Here is a 21,068-nt window from a genome sequence, read left to right as displayed (position 1 = left end):
GTCTGGAATTTTCAAAGGAATCTAAAGGAGGAGGTATCCATTATCATGGCAATCGTCCTACCTAACCAAATGACTCACATTGCTTAGGTGGGAGAGCAGACTCACTCCAGGCATAGAAGTCTGGTCCAGTGACTTGGCTGACCTGGAACCTAAAGAGCGGGTAACATATTGGAAACGAGTGACCTCAGCAAAAATTGAGAAAAACTGGCCCAACTTTCTAGAAACTTTTGTTTAATCCCTAGTGGATGGAAACTGAGATGTTCCTCTCCTGTCACACACACACACACTGAACCCACCAAGGTGACCAGGGGTGATGGCATGCTATCTGCAGTCATGTAGGGAAGTTTCCAGATACTATGAATTTTTGAATCTCTGGGGCAGAACTGAGGGTGGTACCAGGCAGGGTCAGAGCATGCACCCCATTGCACATCAATGGAAAATTTGAGAGTGCTGCATGCTGAGGTCTCTGTGCATCCTAGCAACATGGCCAGCATTTCCCTCCCTTTCCATTTCTTTACATTTTTGTTCTTTTGTCTTTTTTTCACCCATTATTTTTCAAAGAAAAAAAATCAATTATATATAACTCCTTGAGAAGCCTTTCTAACTCCTTTAGGATCCTCTGAGATAGATAGATAGATAGATAGATAATGAAAGGAGCCCAAAGGCGTTGTATATATAAAGTTTATATATATAAAGAGAGCCTATAGGGATTAGATGCCAATTCAATGGGAGTTGTGTGCCTAACTCCCTTAGGTTCCTATAACAATACCAGTCTTTTATTGCAACTCCACCACACACAGTTGTATTCGCTTTGTCACTTTGTTTGATCTTCATCCTAAAAGGTTATTTTATTTGCAATTTGTGCAATACGCTGGGATTTTCAAAGGGGTCTTATGGACTTAGGTACTTGAATGTCTTCAAAACCACCTAGGTGATTTAGGAACCTAGGTGATTTAGGAACCATCCTATAGCAAAGGTCATTGAGGAGTATATTGACAAAGGTACTTAGACACCATGACAATGAACACCTAGTTGGTAGGTGCCTAGGAAATCACACACTGCAAGTCAGAAAGCCTGCGGTTGGCACCCAGGCTCCCTATGCAATGAAAGGGGAGAATCAGATGTCTTAGGCTATGATTCCCAAAGCCACCATACTAGCCAGAGAAGAGCCTAAGCTAGCCAATGGGAGATGCTGATGAGAGGGGTGTATACTAGTCCCACCCCTCTCTCTGAGCTAGGTTACTAAATCTAGGCCACAGGGAAGCACCTGTTTCTGCTTAGCAATTCTCAGCTGTGATCCCTCTCTGGAGTTAGGTGCTGTTGCAGAGCTCTGACCTTGCTCCTGTGGGTCCTGCGCTTCTAGGCGGTTTATGCTTAGCCTCAGTGGCTCACTGTGACCCTCCACGTAGCCCTTCTCTCTCTAGGGCCAGGGTTACAGTCTACTGAGCCCTTTTCATCATAGGCTGCAAGGAGGTTGGTGAGAGAACTCCCACAGTCTCTGTTCAGCCTTCTGTCCTGACAGGGACCTGACTTCCCCTTCCAGGAGCTGTTTCTGTAGTGGTGGGTTGGGGGAACCCGGGCCCGCCCTCTACTCTGGGTTCCAGCCCAGGGACCCTAATGGTAGCAGTTGTTGACAGCCAACCTTTCACTGCCAGAGTTGCTACATTTCCCTGGGCCACTTCCCCACAGCTCTCCTGCTTCTCCCTTCTTCACCCTTACCTTAGGGCTCCTTTAACGATGTTTTAGGGTGTCTTCAGTAACCAGCCCTTCAGCTGCACTTCCTGTCCTCTGGCTCCTCTGCCTGACTGGAGTGAGCCCTTTTTATAGTAACAGCAGGGCCTTAATTAGAGTCAGGTGGTCACATTAACTGAATGGCCTCACCTGACTCTTTACAGGTTAATTAGACTCAGATGTTCTCATTAGCCTGGAGCAGCCCCTGCTCTGGTCAGTCAGGGAACAGAAAACTGTTAATCCAGTGGCCAGTATATCTGCCTGCAGCTATTCTGCTGTAGCCAACTGGCCTGAATCTATCACAGTGCCTAAGGCATTTTTTGCAAGAAGCCAGAGGATGCGGGAAGAATCACCTTCTTCATAACTGTTAGCCCAGTGGTTAGGCAAAGGGATTTGAAGCATAAGCTGCTGCCTCTCAGGCAAGTTCCCTAATCCCCAGGCTTTGGATGTTCTGATATAGAGCTCCCTCAGTCTCTCCTGTTGATAGAGCCCTGTGCAGATAAAAAATGTCTATCCGTAGATGTGGATATCTGTGGCTATAAATCGGTATCTGCAGAGCTGCAGGGCTCTACTGGGAACTGCAGCGGTGAAAGCAGCAGCCTGGTGGGCCACCAATCCCAGGAGCCAGCACCCCATGCCAGCAGCTCCTCTGGTATGGCTGTGCCACCCCTAGCCATGCCCACGGGGTGGGCACCAGGCTCACCGGCAGCTGTCCCTGGTTACGCTAGTGCAGTGGGCAGGGCTGGGGTTGGGGCTGGCGCTGGTACAGCCATACCAGAAAAGCTGCCGCTACTGGGCACTGGCTTCTGGTGCTGTGGCCCACCAGGCTTCTGCTTTTGCTGCTGTGGTTCCTGATAGAGCCCTGCAGCTTTGTGGATACCGGTTTATATCTGCAGATATCCGCATCCATGGATAGACATTTTATATCTGCACAGGGATCTACCTATTGAAGTGGTTCGACTCTGGATAACTAATTAATGAGTCATTGGAGTGGAGGGATTGGAGCCTGGGTCTCCCTCAGCCTGAGGGGGGAGGAGCATACTCTAGGCATAGGCTTTATCTGGCCTAGTGACTCTTTAATTATTTATCCACGCTTCAGCAGGAGAGATTGAGGCAGTCGCACAGAGATTATCCCTTCGTCCAGTGGTGAGAGCACTCACTATGAGCTTGCAGATCCTTGTTCAAATCCCTTCCCCGCACCAGGTGGGAGGGGACATGAACTGGGGGGCTGTCCCAGGTGTGTACCCTAGCCACTGAGCTGAAAGTCAGGCTTGATTTCTCCTCTTTGCATCGTATCGTTTTGTGTGACTTTGCCTGAGCGGCCCAATTTGATAGGCAGCCTCTGAGCACATACCTACTGGTTAGGGCCCCGCATGGGAGTTAGGCAGTTGAACACCTGTCTTCCCCAGGTTTGTGAATCGCTTTAGGGCTTTGGTGGGCTATGGGTGCCTGGACACCTAGAATGATGCAGCAGTGTGCACGGCCAAAGGTAGATACATAGGCACCCAAGGAACTTGTACTGCAAAAACCTAGGTGCTGAGTGCATTTAGGCACCTACGGAGTTCAGTGGGAGTTTTGTGAACTGCAGTGGAGCCTAAAACTGGGATTTAGGCACCCAAACCCAGATTTAGGCACCTAAATATGCACTTTAGGTGCTTAATTCATTTGTTACTCTAGGCCATGGGTGCTTGACTTTCAATGAAACTTTGGTCCTATAGGACAGTTTCTCAAAGATCTTTAAGTACCTAAAGAAGCAGATAGATGCTTAGCGGTGTTTTCAAAAGCACATTGGTGCCTAACTTCCATTGAAATCCCACTGTGTTAGGTGTTGTACAAACACAGAACAAAAAGATGGTCTCCGGCGTGAAGAATCTACAATATGAGTCCTTCTTGTCTATTCAGGTTCTAAAGATATTTGGTGCAGGGACTGTTCTTGTACAATATATCTATACAGAGACACGCACAAGGGGCCCTGCTCTTGGGTTGGGCTGCCAGTTGCTACTATCCAGCAAATAATGAGCAGTCATGAATCTAGACTGGTCGGAATCTTGCTAATCATGATTAAATTCATCACAGGTGGAGGAGGAATGTACTGCATATAAGGAATGGACGAAGGAAACCAAACCAATGTCAGCCACTTCATCCTACTAGGATTCCCCACTTCTGCTGAGCTGCAGCTGCTCCTCTTCTCTGTCTTCCTCCTGGCCTATTTGCTGACGCTGATGGAAAACATCATCATCATCCTTGTCATCCGGGCCAACCACCAGCTGCACAAGCCCATGTATTTCTTCCTGGGCAACCTGTCATTCCTGGAGATCTGGTATGTGACAGTCATTGTGCCCAAGATGCTGGCAGATTTCATGACCCAGGATAAGCGCATTTCCTTCCAAGGATGCATGGCGCAGCTGTATTTCTTTGTGACCTTTGTGTGCACTGAGTACATCCTTTTGGCTGCCATGGCATATGACCGTTACTTAGCCATATGCAACCCTTTGCGGTACCCATCCATCATGAGCAATAGGTTCTGCGCCCAGCTGGCTGCAAGCTGCTGGGTTTGTGGCTTGATCACCGCTGCAATCAAGCTGAGCTTCATTGCCCAGCTCAGGTTCTGCAGCATTGACACCATCAACCACTACTTCTGCGACATCTCACCTCTGTTGAATGTCTCCTGCACTGATTCATCCCTGGCCGAGCTGGTGGACTTCATCCTGGCCCTGATGGTCATCATGGTGCCTCTGTGCATCGTAGTCACCTCGTACAGCTGTATCCTGTTCACTGTGCTCAGGATCCCCTCGTCCCAGGGCAGACAAAAGGCCTTCTCTACCTGCAGCTCCCACTTGGCCGTGGTAGTCTTGTTCTACTCCACCACTCTCTTCACCTACGCCCGGCCCAAGGCCATGTACGCTTACAACTCCAACAAGCTGGTGTCAGTGCTCTATACTGTGGTGGTGCCCCTCCTGAACCCCCTCATCTACTGCCTCAGGAACAAGGAAGTCAAGGTTGCCCTGAGGAAGGCAAAGCTTGGCACAAGGAGAACATAGTTAAAGACTGCTGGAGAAGGGGGTTACTGATGAGTCTCGGATGGATGTCATACTACACTAGGAACAAGCAAATCTGTGTTATCCTATATCTAGGTCAAATTCAGCAAGCCACACTGCTGGGGAAGGATGGGTTTGTGGTTAAGACAGTGGGCTGTAGCCGAGAAGGTCTCTGTTCAGTTCGTCTCTTTGCCTCACACCTTGAATTTCAGTGACATTTGGGTCCCGAGATCTGGCAGGCTCTCTCAAAAATCCGAACCTAGGTTCCCAGCTCCGTCTGAATATCAATGGGTAGCTAGCTTCTTTGGTCACCTTTGGAAATCTCAGCCCAAGTTTACTTAAAAGTTTACCAAAAGTTTGTGGACGTGTTGGGGCGGTGTTTGGGACCACAAGACCATCCCCCCATCCCCGATTTGTGTTGGAAGCATATTGATGTTGGTACTGCATGGAGAGAAAACCAATCATTAATACACTGCCATGTCTCTCTTGTCTACATATATACCAACCTATTGTCTCTGGGCTTTACTACCTTTACACACATCCTACCTGTTCTGTCTCTCTCTGCTCCTCCCTCTGCTGACTTTTCCACCTTTGTATCCCTATTCTGGGTTCCCCCATTCAAAAAATGCCTATCCCATTGGAATACACATCAATTCTTGTCCTCTTTCTAACCCCCTGTGCTGTCTCTGTTCACCAGTCCTTTGCTCCTCTCATTCTCACTTATCCCCCCCAATCATCTGAAATCAATGGGTGTTGTGGCTTCTCAGCACTCGGGCTGGTCAGAGATTTTCCATGAAAGTGTGTTCTGACAGAAAATTGGCATTTCGACTAAACAATTTTTTTTTCACAAGTGCTTACATTCTGTGGAAAATTTCAGTTTTTCATTAAACAACAACAACAAATGCTTGAAAAAACAACTTCTTGAAAATATTTTGGCAATGCCTCATAGGAGTTTGGTTCAGTTTTCTCACATCCTCATTGTCCTCTTTAGGTTGCTCTCACCAACCAAACTACATCTCCTATAATGCAGCACAGGTGGGGACTCACATGATGCAACTGCCTCCCATGTCCATGACAGGATACCATGGTAGGTGTAGTCCAATCAGGGAGCTCAGGTTATAGAGGCGTTGAATGTATGAGGCAATTGAACTGCAACTGCAATGTGGCACTATGGTTGCATTTCAAAACTGAAATTGATTTTCAAATATTTGCCAAAAAGGCAAACTTTCCTGTGGAAAACTTAGATGAAATAAATTGTTGTCATTGAAAATTTCCCATTTTCTGATGAGTTCTACTCAATATCCAAAAACTTCTGAAAAATCAGGCCCAAGGTGTCTAAAGTCATCCTCTCACAACCTAAGGAACCAACAAATTATGAACATGTTGATCTAACCCCCTCTGTTCTTCAGATTCACATCTGTAGAATGGCAAAGATCCCACAGTTAGCTATGGCATCAAAGAAAGGACCAGCCATAAGATGCAGGATGGCTGAACACTGTTGGGACAGCAGGTTCTTCCATTGTTGAAACAGCCTTTGAAGCATGACTTAATTATGCATTAATTATTGGAAAATAAATTAAATTACTTTCTTTGGAGTCCATGCTCAGAGGATGCTTAGCTAATGAGGGAAGTTGGTCTTAAGGATGAGCAGAAATTTAATGAACAAGTGTAACACGCCCAGTATATTGTTTTCTAGGAGAAGAAAGATGGTCTTGATTTACTGGAACAGATCTCCGAATACTGGAGGTCAATTTTCAGCTCTGGGTGACCTTGGGCAATGCACTGGAACAGGGATTTTTCAAAATTGCTCACGGAAATTAGGGATCCAGAGAGGGATTTTTCAAATGCCAATGGAACTTGTGCTCCTAAGTCACTTAGGCATTAAAAAAAAAAAGTCTCACCCCAATTTCCATTGGTTTTCAACAGTATTTGGGTACCTAATTCTTCCTTTTTCATTTAAAATCTACACCCAAGTCCTTCGCAGAGCCCAACTAAAAGTCTCTTTGTCCCAGTTCTCTATCTGTCAAATAGGCATAATAACAATTCCTTCACCTACTTTGTTTATTAGAAATGAAAACTCTTTGAGGTACGGACAGCCTATCACTGTGGCTGTGCAGTGCCCAGTGCAATGGGGCTCTAATCTCAAGTTGAGCCTATTGGCGTTGCGGTACTGTAATAATAAAGAAATCTTTCTTTGTCAACTTAATAAAAATGCCTTTGTCATGACCTATAACAGCAATTACAGTTATCAATATGCAACAAACAATTAAAATCAGTGCTTAAACACTTCCCATAAAATACTTGCACAATGTTTGCTGGATCCCCCTGTAGGGGCTGGCCCACAGAGAAGATAAGAGCCCACTACTCTGCCACAAGATAGATTTCCTCCTCAAGTGTCAAATGGCTGTGATTTAGGTCTGATGATCCAAAGTTCCAACTTTACTGATGATAATGAGGGAGGGGGAGTTATTACATTGTATCTGAGCTCATGCTCTTTTCTCCTAAGTCTTCAGACTTAGACTAGAGAAAAATATCTGGTCAAGCATTTTCCATTTAAATTGTTTGCAAATGGAAAATTGGGTTTTCAACCAAACAAAATTTTCTCAAGCAATTCTGCTAGTTAATAAAGCTTAGCCCCCCTGCCCCCTCCATGAACTGGTGTATCATTGGAGATGTAGTTCAGCAGAAGATTGCAGCCCCAAGAGAAGGAGGGGTGCATAAGGCATTGAACCTACTGTGATGCTCATGATGCTCCATGGCCCCATTTTGAATATTTTGCTTTTTTGATATTTCACCAAAAAATCATGTTTGTAAAAATTTTCCAGGGAGGTGGGGACTACACCCAACACAGTATTGCACAGTGGGACATCTCCAGCCCCAGGCTCCATAGCAATAGGCCTTGTCCGATTCCTGTTGCAATCAATGGAAGCTTTAACAATGGGAGTGGGTTGTAGCCCTAGTCAATCAACAAAGTTATGGGACTTTTCATCCACCAAAAATACTGAAGCCTGCGCCTCTCCTTGGGAGAAGTCAAACATAAGAGATAAGACTGGGGATGGTCAAGAAACCTGTTGGATCACGTATGTGAGCTGGAACTAAAGAAAGGAAGGATGATCCAGTGGTTAGTGTGTGTGCTGGGGCTGGTTCAAGGCCCTCTTCTGCTACAGGCTTCCTGTGTTACGTAGGGTCAGATTTGTAAAGGTATTTAGGTGTCTAAAGATGCTGACAAGAACCTAGAGAGATTTTCAGAAGCACTTACATACCTAACTCCTGGTGACTTCAAACTGATTTTAATGTGCATAAGGCACCTCTCTGCATTGGTAGGCATTTTAATCCCTTTTAAAATCTGACCTAAGTGACACGGGAAGTCTATGACAGAGTAGGGACCCAAATCTAGGTGTCTAAAGTCCAAGTCAAGAGACCTAACCATGGACCCATCCTGCCACTCAAATAGTTGTTTACAAAACATTCTGAAATTTAGCAGTCAGTGAGCAAATTCTCCAGTGGGATCTACTCTTTCTACAGCACCAGCAATTCTTAGTTTCTTAGTTCTTAAAAAGATCACATCCTTATCCACAGGTGGAAAACAAAGTTAATTGACTGCTTAAAGAATGTGCCCTATGGGAAAAGGAAAGTCACTTTTAAAAGCAGATCAAGGGTGAGTTAATGAAACACTCAGAGTTACTTGTTCTGAGTCAGCCAAGAAAGGTGCTGCTGCTTCCTAAGGTACCATAGAGCACAATATATAATGCTGAGCTACATTCAGAAATATAATCACAAATGTATGCAGATGGAAAACTCATATTTTTGTTCTCTTCTGTAAGAAATCAGTGAAATCAAGGAAGCACTTTTGTCATTGCTTTCCTGTCATATGACTTCTGGATGTTTCAGAGCTCAGGGTTTTGTTTTTATTTTTTTATTTTTTTCTTTATCATATTTCTTAAGATCCACTTTTTTTTGAATGAAATAAACCCAGTGGATTATCTGTGAATCACTGTGGTAGTGTATATACCTGAAAAGTAAGTAATTTTAGTATCATTTGACTGTGTCATGTTTCCAGTAGATACCCTTATTTGTTTTCAGTGACAAAATATTAGTCCTTCTTGGGTGGGAAGACAACTAAGTTAGAAAAGGCAGAGAGTTAATTTAAAATAATTACTAGTTTATAATGGTGGGGGTGGGGGAGACAGAGAAACTGGCTCTGTGGTGCAGTCAGACGATTAAACATAAGGACACATGATATCTGATTCTGTTGTCTCTTAAGCCAACTTTACAACAAAGCTCTACATTGACCATTCTGGGGATACACTAGAATAACATTGGAGTGAGTGAGAGCAGAATCAGTCCTGCTGATGCCAATGGAGGTACTCCTGATTTACATCAGGGTGGGGGAGAGGAGAAAACCGTTGAGCTTAACATATATTTTCATATTCTATTCTATTCTAAATAGGTTTTTAAACTGCACTTCTCATGCTAGTATCCAAGCACTTTCTAGTACAGCATAAAGCAATGTGGCTTCACATCTGTTTCTGATTTACACCAGTCTCAGCAAAAGTAAAATTTGGACCTCTTTTCTCCTCTTTCAAATGAGGAGTAAGGAAGTGATGTTTGCACATGAATCAGGCAAACGGTTTTCTAGCTAGAAGACAAATTGGCTTGGATTGGATTGAGCTGAACTCTTGTGAGGTGAAAGCCTGAGTTTTCTGCCACTATGAATGAAGAAACTGTCATGAGATTGGCTTTTGTAAAAATGTAGGGGTTGGTTCTTATCTAACAGATTCCCATCTAACTTCCCCCCAAAATTTCCATACTTAAGGTTTCACATCTATCTAGCTAGCTAGCTAGCTATCTCACACATTTTCCCTCTGTTTTTCCTTTCTAATCTCTTTCTCTACTTCCCCTCACTTCTTTCTTTTTTTCTAGATTTTTTAATGAAATATATGTATTTAGGTCTACATTTTTATTACAGTTTTCCTGGCTTGTAAAAGTTCTCTCACTCATTCTCAACCTTCTTTCAACTTTCAGGACCAGTTTACGTCCAACATGATAAACTACACATGTGGATGTTTGCTTATGATGAAGAAGCACAATACCTGTTGCAAGAAAGCGTGATTTTTATGTATTGTCTTCTCTGTCCCATGCCGAGAGTTGCAATGGATCATTCCACTACATGTGTCTGCTGACAGCTAGTGTATATCAACATGGTGATTGGAGCTCATTGAGGAAACAACATTCTCCCCAAACTGTCTCTTCTTTCCTCCATATACAAAAAGATCCATGGAAAACCACACAACGGTGACTGAGTTCAACCTGGTGGGGTTCGGAGGCCATCCTGAACTGCAAGTCTTCCTCTCTGTCCTCTTCTTGGTTCTGTACACTGTCACCCTGGTGGGGAATGTTGGCATGATCACCATCATCAGCGCTGACTCCAGGCTCCACACCCCCATGTACTTCTTCCTAAAGAACCTGTCCTTCCTGGACCTCTGCTACTCCTCCGTCATTGCCCCCAAAGCCCTGCTGTGCTTCTCAACAGGGCGCAGAACCATCTCTTACAATGGCTGTGCTGCCCAAATGTTCTTCTTCTCTCTCTTTGGGACCACCGAGGCATTCTTCCTAGCCGTGATGGCTTATGACCGCTTTGTCGCCATCTGCAACCCACTGCACTATCCAATCACAATGTCCAAGAGGACTTGTGTTTGCCTGGTGGCAGGCTCCTATCTCTCAGGCTGCCTCAACTGCAGTATCCAAACAGGCTTTACATTCACCTTGTCCTTCTGCAGGCCGGGGAAAATTGACCACTTCTTCTGTGACGTCCCTGCAGTGATGCAAGCCTCCTGCTCTGACACCTTTGCCAATGAAATGGTGATGCTGGCCTTGTGCGGGTTCATCATAGTGAGCACTGGCCTGGTCGTCCTTATCTCCTACAGCTACATTATCACCACTGTCATGCGGATACCCTCTGCTGAGGGAAGACGCAGAGCCTTCTCCACCTGCACTTCCCACCTGGTGGCTGTGAGCTTGTTCTTTGGAACAGTCTTCTTTATGTATGCTCAGCCTGGGGCCATAACCTCTCCAGGTCAAAGCAAAGTTGTCTCTGTGTTCTACACCATTGTCATCCCCATGCTGAACCCTTTGATCTACAGCCTGAGGAACAAGGAAGTGAAAGCGGCCCTGAGAAGACAACTAAAAAAGAAAGGCTTTTTCCACTGAGCTCCCTGAAGCAGCAAGGCAATTCAACAGTGGGCAGGTAACTGGGATGGACAACAATAGGTGCCAAAGACAGCGGAATTACTACAAGGCGCTTCCATGGAACAATGGTCTCAGCTGGTGAATATTATAGGGAAAGGCAGGGACTTTCAGTGATCTAAGGGAATTAACATCTAACTCCCTTTGGCTCATTTTAAAATCCCAGACAAAATAGAAGAGTGATGAATCAGAGGCTAAGTCTAAGTGCCTTGGAAGAGGAAAAATGGTGGAGGATGGTTTTATGATGAAGATGTTGGACTGTGACTTGGGAAATCTGGGCTCTATTTCTAGCTCCCCGTGTGAACTTGGACAGGCTACTTACGCTGAGATGCTAAAAGATTTGAGTGCTCGATTCTCATTAACTTTAATAGGACTTTAGTGTCCAAAGTCTTAGACAGCTTTGAGAATCTCAACCTTAATCCCACTGTTTCTCAGGTCCCCATCTGTAAAATGTGGATTTTGATGCTTCCTTTTTCCAGCTCAATCTGTTTACATGGTGACTTTTGGGGGAGCACAGACTTTTTCTGACCATGTGTTGTGCAATATCTGGTAAAATGGGACACTGAATGTAAGTGGAATCTGTAGTTATTGCTAATACAATAACTTTAAACCCTGGAGATGCATTGGCAGGGACAGCTGACAGCCACCCCTATGTGAAGAAAACCAGCCTCTTGATTCTACTTTACATGGTTGCATACACCCTTTCCTCTGAACATTGTCAAACTGTACATACTCCTTTCAATGGACGCTGATGTAAAAGTCTCACAGAAATAAACTATGGGACTTGGGCTCCTAAATCACTTAGAGCCATATTTTCAAAGGCATTTAGACACCTAAAAAGGCAGATAGGCATCTGGAGTGATTTTAGTAAGCACCTAAACAGAACCAAATCAAATCAAATGGGACAGAATAGATTATGATGCTTAAGTGAAAAGATCCACAAAATGCCTCTCATTAAGAAGCCCAGTTCAACTCCATGCAAAGCTGATAGTCATTCCATTAACTTCAGTCAAAAGCCCAGATCCCCAGCTGGTGTCAATTGGCAAAGCTCAATTGAGCTCAACTCACTGAAACCCCAGTTGGTATGAAGCAGCCGTAGTGCCACTGCAGTCAATGGGGCCAGCTACCCAGCTGGTGTAAATCATTGCAGCCCCTTTGCCATCAGTGGGCCAGATATGAAGCTAGTGTAGATCATCATACCTCCTTTGAGTCATTGACGTCAGTTGACCTCTTCTGGTTTCCGCCAGCCGGGCCCTTTGTGTGAGAGTGAGGGCCTGATCTCATGTCCTTTGAAGTCAATGGAAGGATGTCCATTGATTTCAATTGCCTTTGGATCAGGCCATGAGATCAGAATCTGTCCCGCTATCTCTTGACTCAGAGAGTAGGACATGGAGTTGGCACATGTGAGCACAATAGCCAGTGTCAACATTTGGTCAGGAATAAGTTCTCTTCTTCTTCCCATTGGAATCAGCAGTAGGACTCCCGTTGACTTCAGTGGCACCATGATTGTGCACAGTCAGCAAACTGATTAGCAAATGTAAAGTCACATGCATGTAATTCCCCTCCATAAAGTAAGAGACCAATTGTTATCCCCTTAACATCATACCCCCTAACATCATACCCCTGAAAAATATCTCTGTGTCATTGTTTAACAGTTACTGACTTTCACAATCCCGCTGAAGCAATGGGCCAGATATTTACAGGTATACAGCATGCAGAGGGATTTTCAATGGCACCATGGGTCATATTCACAAAGGAATTTAGGCTTTGCACAGCTCAGTGTCATCACAGCTCAGTTTTAGGTGCCTAGAAAACCATTGGGATTCACAAAGCCTGAGTTAGGTGCCCAGGCTTCCTGTGCAATAAACAGGGAGAGCTAGGTGCCTCAGAATGGGACTGACAAAAGTCTGCATGCTAGGTGGCTCCCTGCTAAACCAGCCAATAGGAGATGCTGATGTTCAGGGAGTTCACTGACTAACTCTGGGACTGAGAGAGCCCCATATCTGAATATCCCATAACCCAGGGGCGAGGGCACTCACCTGAGAGGTGGCAGATCCCTGTTCAAATTACTTCTCCCCCTCTGAGCACATTTACCACGTGGGGACTTTCAGTCTGTGTTCCCTTGTTTCGTGCATCACTCTGGGCTTAAGTGTCCAGACATCTAGAGGGAAGCAGTAGTGCACTTGCCACTTAGGTGCCGACTTCATGGGTACTCCGGGGCTCAAGCACCCACAGAAAAAAATAGGGGGTGCTCAGCACCCACTGGCCACAATGCTTCTGGGCCCCAGGGCTGGCCTCCGATCAGCTGTTCAGCAGGTCCTGGGGTGGCCAGTGGAGCAGTGAGGGGGTGGTGAGATGTGCTCAGGGAAGGCAGAGAGTCATGAGCTGTGGGCTCACAGGGCAGGGGAGGGAAGTCTCGGGGGAGATGGCAGAGTGGGGGCCGGAAGAGGCAGAGTGAAGGCAGGGTCTTGGGGGAAGAGGCGGAGCAGGGGCAGGGCCTTGGGTGGAGCATCAGTGGAGCACCCACCGGGAAAAAAGAAAGTCCAGTGCTGGTGTCATGCCTAAAAGCAGAAACATAGGTGCCCAGGGAGCTTTTTCTGCAAAAAACGTAGGTGCCAAGTTAATTTAGGCAGCTATGGGGTTCGGTAGCAGCTGAGCAGGGATTTTGTGAATCCCAGTGATTGGGATTTAGGCCCCTAAATTGGCAATTGGGTGTCAAAGTCCCCTTGTGCATCTATTCCATAGGCACCTAACACCCAATGATTACAATGGGTGTTAGGTGCCGAGATGCTTTTGAGAATCTCATTAGGTGTCTGAATAAATCTGGCTCAAGAAGACTACTCAAATGAATAAGGGCTAGATTTTAAATATATTCAAGTGCCTAACTCCCATTGGAATTTAAAATAACTTTAAAATATGTCCCTATGTGCTCCTGTATAAGAGTAGGAGTTCCACTTTAGGGCTTGAAATATTTTGTAGGAGTGGTGAGAAAGAAAGAAAGAAAGAAAGAAAGAAAGAAAGAAAGAAAGAAAGAAAGAAAGAAAGAAAGAAAGAGTTTCAGCTTGTCCACACAGCAATGAAGAGAGGCTGGCATTCACACACTGAAAACAGACAGAATGTATGTCTCTTTATAATTTGATTTTTATTTTTAAAAATTGTTACATTCTGAGACGACTCATTCACCATATTTACAGGAGACTGATATTCAGTGATTAACATCCTGGGATTTCCATGGTAAATGATCAGAGTGAGTCTGATACAGCGACCTATAGTCCACCTAAATCTCATCTGAGATCAAGGAGATTTTATCCTATAAAACACCTGCAGAATCGGGCCACTGTTGTATCCATTTCACTTCCAGAAGAAACAGGAAAATGATTTTGTTGTGATTCTTTTACTAAGTTAATGAAACTTTAAATGTGGAGAGAATGGTCTTGACCTTTCCTTCATGTATGCAAGTTTTACAACAGTGCAACTACACTGGTATCAGTGGAGGTATTACGGTTTTACAATGAGCAGATGAAAGGAAAATCCAAACCCTTGGCACCAGCAGATTTCCTCCAGACTTACATTTGGGTGAGTGAGAAGAGAATGAGCACCACTGGCTGCAACGGAGTTACTAACGATTTACACCAGGGTATGTGATAGTGGAACCAAGCCCACTGGTATAAACATAGCTAGTGATTTATACCAGGATGAGTAAATGCTCCTAATTTACATCAATAGGAATAAAATTTGAATCAAAACCACTGACTTTATTGAGGTGTGTTGCAGACACAACACAGGAGTATTGCACGTATATGAACCAGTCTAACATAGACTCTATCTGTTTCCATTACCTGACACAGATGTCACATTTTTCACCATTTTCCAACAGCTACCTCACCATTACATCAGAGACACTTTAAGGGCCAGATTCTGAGCATACTTAAATCCATGTAGCTTCACTGAAGTCAAATAGAGTAAACCAAATTTATATTAGCCGATGATTTGGACTGAGGCAATTCCTATTATCAATATATGGAAATATGCCAATAAAATGGAAATACTTTATTGTCACAAATATATTGTACAGTCAGTACTCTGGAATGTTATAAGAGCAGAATTGCCATGCATCATCATCCTATCTCCAGTAGTGCCCAGTGTCAGCTGTTTCAAAGACAACTGTATTGTAATCTGAATTATGGAGAAAAAATTTCCTAAACCAGAGAGTAACAGTTGGATCATAGCCCAAAGCAGGAGGTCCCTATAAACAATGAAGCCATTTTAGAATTCTGTAAATTTATTTGAGTGCCATTGGATAATATGTAATGAGTTCTGCAGCTTAGATGGCTAGATAGATATGTTGAGCTAGTCCCCTGCTCTCCCGTGTCATCCCCCCAACCATTCATACACTGATCCCAAATATTCATTAGTTTATAGCTGGAGAAAAATGACAACGAAAAACAATGACATATTTTGTCAGAAATTTGTATTTCTTACTCCCCCCTGCCCCATTTCATAAGTTCACAAAAGCAGGCAGATTTGGTCTCTATGTTCATAACCAAGGTTCAACTTTTCAAAGATTTCTTCCCCATAGTTCTTCCCCAAGCTTCTTTCACCTCTTTGTTCCTTACACTGTAGATGAGGGGATTCATCATGGGGATGACAATGTGTAAAACACAGACACCTCTTTCCTTGGGTACAGAGACGTTAACCTGGTGGGCTGTGAATACATGAAAGCTGTGGACCCATAAAATAAACTCAGTGCTATTATATGGGAGGTGCATGTGGAGAAAGCTTTGTGTCTGCCCTCAGCAGAGCGAATCCTGAGGATAGTGGAGATGATATAAGCATAGGAGATAAGCACAAACAGGGAGGTGCTCCCTATGATAAGGCTGCATAAGGTAAACATCACCAGGTTATTGACATATGTATCACTGGTGGTGACACTAACCAGGGGAGGGCCATCACAGAAGAAACGATCGATCTCGTTCAACCCACAATAGTGTAGTGTAAAGATGAAGCCAGTCTGCACCATGGAGTTCACACAGCCACCAAAATACGACCCTGCCACCAGCTGAACACAAACCCACTTGGACATGGTGATGGGGTACAAGAGTGGGTTGCAGATGATGATGTACCGATCCCACGCCATGGCTGCCAGCAGGAACCCTTCAGCAGTGAGGAAGACAGAAAAGAAGAATAATAGGGTGGCACATCCATTGTAGGAAATGGCTTTGCTCCCTGCTAGGAGGCTCGCCATGGCTTTGGGGGCAACGATGGAGGTGAAGCAGAGGTCTAAGATTGACAGGTTAATTAGGAAGAGGTACATGCGGGTGTGCAGGTGAGAGTTAGCTCTAATGAGGAGGATCATGCTGGTGTTCCCAAGCACAGTGGTCATGTAAATCACCAGAAACACCAAAAAGGGAACTATGTGAGGTGCCGGACCACTTCCAAGCCCCAGCAGGATGAATTCTGTCAATGCTGTGCAGTTGTCCTCTCTTGTTGTCTCCATCACTTCATGTTTCCTTTGGGAAAGGGAGCAAAATAAAGGTTATAAAGAACCAAATGGACAAGGTGAATTTCAGGTTTTATAAAAAAAAAGAGATTTGAACTCTTGTGGAAAAGACACTGGCCTAAAAGCTGGCAAATCAATGGTCATTTTAGTGCTTTTCTATATACTCCTGCTGTGATCTGCAGCAAATCTCTTGAGTGAGGATTTTTGAAGCAGTCAAAGGATCTCTCATTGAATTTTGAAAGGTTTTGGTCACTTAACCCTCATGATCTTGGGAAAACTCCCAGCTATAATATTTCTGTCTCTCCTGCCTGAAAATTAAGTTGTCATTGTTTCCCTATCCCAGAGGAGGTTGAGAAGATAAATCCATGAATGTTTTGGAAGTGCTCAAATCTCGTGGGGAGGAATAGGAAAGTACATTTGGAGAGATTTTCAGAATTAATCAGATGACTCCTTAATTCACTGAAGTTCTGTGGAAATCCCAGCCTTGAGAGATGAACTTGATGGCAAAACAGACTTTGGCTTCACTGTAAGCAGATTAATTCCTCGTAATCCATGTTCAACCCATTCATAATAAAATTGAAGCTGTTTTATGTATTTATTTTGGGAGGTGATTTTTTGAGATCCTAGTCAATTTTTGTATGGTTGTAATAAAAGGCAGGAATGACAGAATCTCTCTTTCCATGAGTAATCCCACTGATTTATAAAAAGGGTGGAAGAATTAGTGCCTTAAATATAAATTATATCAGTCTATGGATGAATATATATGAATTATTTCTTCATAATTTCTTTTCTTGGAAGATTGCAGGGGTTACATTTGAGAGCTTTTACCTTTATACAGAATATTATCTGTCTTAATGCAGGTCAAATTAAAGGGACTTTTGCCTGAATAAGAATGGAGTAAAGTCTTAATAAGAAATGTAGGACTAGGTATTTTCTTTGAGCTAAAAGCTATTTTGACAGTAGTTAGATATTCACATTTAGTAACGGATTCTGTCACCCTTACATCATGGATCCACTGATAACAGTAGATTTTTTCGTTTCGACTGTATTATGCTTAGAATTGTAAGGGCATTTCCAGATTGTCGCCACAGATACGAATCTCTTCCATCAGATGAAAGGTAGATGGGGTTTGGTCACTGGAAGCCCGGACAACACCTAATGATATTCAGGTAATTCTGTGATGAGGCAGAAATTTCTGCAGTTCTCTGGTTCTGCATAAGAGTTAATTCTGTATCGGACTATATTATCAGAGCTGTGACTTCCACTGGTGCCCAAATCCCATTGAAGTGACTGAGCTAGCAATTGGCAGACTCTGCCGAGTCCTGGAGGTATTATGAGAGACAAAACCTTCCGGTTTTCTCCTTGAATTCTGTCTTTCCTCCATTTCAGCTCCAAGCTCCCCAGTCCAACCTCTCTCCTCAAAGACCTCAGAGCTATTAATGAATTTGCTGTTGTGAACACAGTAAATACGAGGTTGTATTAAATGGCTAGCTCTGAATAGGGAAGTTAATTATCTCTGTATATGGAACTGGAGAAAATGGTGCAGAGAAGAGATAAAAGATTGATTTCATGTTTCACTGTGAAATAAGGGAGATTTTGTTTATTTAGTGTACATTTATTTAGTTTATTCGACAGAGGGTTAAGAGATGGTTTAATCATGTCTGTAAAAGCCTGGTAGCAGAGGTCATTAGTCTTTTTTTTGACAACATCACACTGAGAATTTGTGACCCCACAGTTACCCTCAACTCATGTCAAAAAGCTGGAGACATGGCAGAGAAGAGCTACAAAAATCATGTCGGAGCTGGAAAAAATGCCTGAGTGTGCCAGACGTAGAGAACACAATCTGTTTTTTTTATCAAAAAGAAGATCATGTGGGGATGGGGAGAAGGGGAGGTGGGTGACTTGATCACAGACTATAAACACAGAGAATATTCTGGATATGAAAGGCATCTTTATTTTTGCAGAGAAAGGCATATCAAGAGCCAGTGTCTGGAAGAGAAACCAGACAAATTCAAATTAAAAATCAGGCACATGCTTTTGACAGTGAGAGTGCTTAACCATTGGGATGAAGTGCCCAGGGAAATGGTGGCATCTGTCTAAATAAAGACAGAGTGCCTTTCTTGAAAATACTTTAATAAAACACAACTTTTTGGGCACAGAACAGGGTTAATGGGGTGAAATTGTCTGACTGTCATTATACAGGAGATCAGGTTAGAAGATCAAATGGTCCATTCTGGCCTTGAAATTTGTGAATCTCTGTGGTTTTGTTACAGTGGAGGGTTATTTAATTTCTTAGATTCACAGATTCCAAGGGCGAAGAATTAAGAACTAAATGAAAGAAAGGGTTGACATGTAAGATGGTCTTTCTAACTTCTTGACTCTTACAGTATTTATGGTTATTGTTTGCCATGTTGGTGTTGGTTTCCGATAGCTGCTTTTTTCACTAGCTGGCTCATTTCCTGAGTGACGATCTGCTGGATTATGGCAATTCTTAGCTATTGCTGATGTCTCTGGGTTGTCAGTCTCATTGGTGGCTGGCTGCCAGGGAAGGAGAAGTGCTCTTTCATCCGGTCCTGTGGCTTCTGCAGACAAAGGTGTAGTAGCATAGTGCAGTGACTCATCCCTAACAAGGCTTCTTAAAGTCCATTGTCTTTGCTTTCCCCTCCCTCCCATGTCTCCACCCAGGAGCCTCAGGACAAATCCAAACTAAGCATTCCCCCCAGAGTCACTGGGCTTTGCAATCAACAAGGTTAGATCCAGACATCTGTAGCAAAATCAGGAGGGTTGTAGAGTGGTTTATACCCATGAAAGGAAACTCAGGCACACAGTCTGAATCCTAAGACATTCTTTGAGGGTGTTTGCCCAATTAGATTAATTGGATTATTTTTTCTATTCCCAGAATGGATTAATTTAACTCTGAGAATTAGGTGTTGAGTTTGACAACTTGTCTTCCTTGTCTCCATTGAGCATGATCACATATTCACTGAAAACCGGGGACAATTAAAAAAAATAATTATTTTTCATGGAAAATTTGAAGTTTTTTTAAAAAATACATTTTGCTTTTCAGTAGTCTTAAACTGAAAAATTTGGCGCTCAGTTTTTCAATGAACATTCACCAATTTTCTCAGGGGTGAGGGGAAAACCTTTTATGTCCAGCTTTAATAGTCCAGAGAATATGATGTGTAGGATTGTCTTGTTTGGCAAATTTCATTCAAAGTATGATTTGCATTTCTATATGAATATAAAATGGCTATACTGGATCAGATCAATGGTCCCTGTAGCCCCGTGTCCTGTCTTCAGACAGTGGACAGTGCCAGATCTTCAGAGGAAATGAACAGAACAGAGCAATTATCGAGTGATCCATCCTCTTTGTTATCCACTCCCAGATATATTTCAGTCTATGTCTTTGTCAGGGTTCCCTCCCCACTCTGAACTCTGGGGTAGAGATGTGGGGACCTGCATGAAGGACCCCCCCAAGCTTATATTCCACCAGCTTAGGTTAAAAACTTCCCCAAGGCACAAATTCCTTTCCTTGTCCTTGGATGGTATTGCTGCAACCACCAAGTGATTTAAACAAATATTCAGGGAGGGACCACTTGGAGCCCTATTCCCTCCCTCCCCCAAATATCCCCCCAAGTCCCTTCACCCCTTTTTTTGAGGAGGGGGTCTTGAGAATAATATATCAACTGAAAGGTTAACAAAGTGATCACAGACCAAATCCCTGTTTTTTAGGACACTGAAATCAATCAGGTTCTTAAATCTGTAAAATCAGGATGGAAGATAACTTTACAGGGTAAATAAAAATATTTTAAACACAGAGGATTCTCCTCTAGGCTCAACTTCAAAGTTACAAAAACAGGAATAAACCTCCCTCTTAGCATAGGGAAAATTCACAAGATAAAAGAAAAGATAATCTAACACATTTCCTTGCCATTACTTACAATTTCTGTAAATTTTAGATGCATTAGTTCAGGATCTTTTTAGGAGCTGGGTTACCTACTTGGTCTCTCTTTTTCCCGAGAGGGAACCAACAAAGAGCACAAACAAAACCTCCCCCCCCACCAATTTTAAAGTATCTTCTTTCCCCATTGGTCCTTCTGATCAGGTGCTAACTAGGTTACTGGAACTGATTAACCCCTTACAGGCAAGCGATTCTGTACCTCTGGCCAGGAGGGATTTATGTTACTGCATACATAAAGGTTGTTACCCTTCCCTTTATATTTATGACAGCCTTCTTTCCTCTCACCCAACAGCAGGACCTATTCTGTCGATCCTATATATTCTGTGCCTGGTATTACCATGTCCCATTGATTATCATCATTCCACCAAGTTTCCGTGATGCTTATTATGTCAATATCCTCCTTTAATACCACCCGCTCAAGCTCACACATCTTAGTATTTTGACTTCTAGCATTTCTGTACAAGCACTTATAAAATGGATCAATATTTAGTTGTCTGCCTTCATGTGATGTAATTGAATGGGACTTTTTTCATTTGACCATTTCTCTTCAGCTCTGAACTGTACTTTATCAACTTCTACCCTCTCTTCTCTT

General features: G+C 43.5%; 3 protein-coding genes across 3 annotated transcripts; 2 read left to right on the top strand and 1 right to left on the bottom strand.

Annotated features, from left to right (window-relative positions):
• Positions 1-3,836: 3,836 nt before the first annotated feature.
• On the top strand, positions 3,837-4,772 carry LOC123347860 (olfactory receptor 6Y1-like). The gene has a single exon (XM_044985048.1). The coding sequence runs from the start codon at positions 3,837-3,839 to the stop codon at positions 4,770-4,772; it is 936 nt and encodes a 311-aa protein (XP_044840983.1).
• A 5,274-nt stretch (positions 4,773-10,046) lies between these two features.
• On the top strand, positions 10,047-10,979 carry LOC123348775 (olfactory receptor 12-like). Its single transcript, XM_044986411.1, has one exon. It carries the CDS (start codon positions 10,047-10,049, stop codon positions 10,977-10,979), a length of 933 nt encoding a protein of 310 aa, XP_044842346.1.
• A 4,672-nt stretch (positions 10,980-15,651) lies between these two features.
• Positions 15,652-16,512, bottom strand: LOC123347227 (olfactory receptor 12-like). The gene has a single exon (XM_044984620.1). It carries the CDS (start codon positions 16,510-16,512, stop codon positions 15,652-15,654), a length of 861 nt encoding a protein of 286 aa, XP_044840555.1.
• Positions 16,513-21,068: the final 4,556 nt, after the last annotated feature.

The sequence above is a fragment of the Mauremys mutica genome, chromosome 13, assembly GCF_020497125.1.
Source record: "Mauremys mutica isolate MM-2020 ecotype Southern chromosome 13, ASM2049712v1, whole genome shotgun sequence".
In the NCBI taxonomy this organism is placed as follows: domain Eukaryota; kingdom Metazoa; phylum Chordata; order Testudines; family Geoemydidae; genus Mauremys; species Mauremys mutica.
The sequence above is the reverse complement of the archived record's forward strand: the minus strand, read 5'-3'. Positions and strand labels throughout refer to the sequence as shown.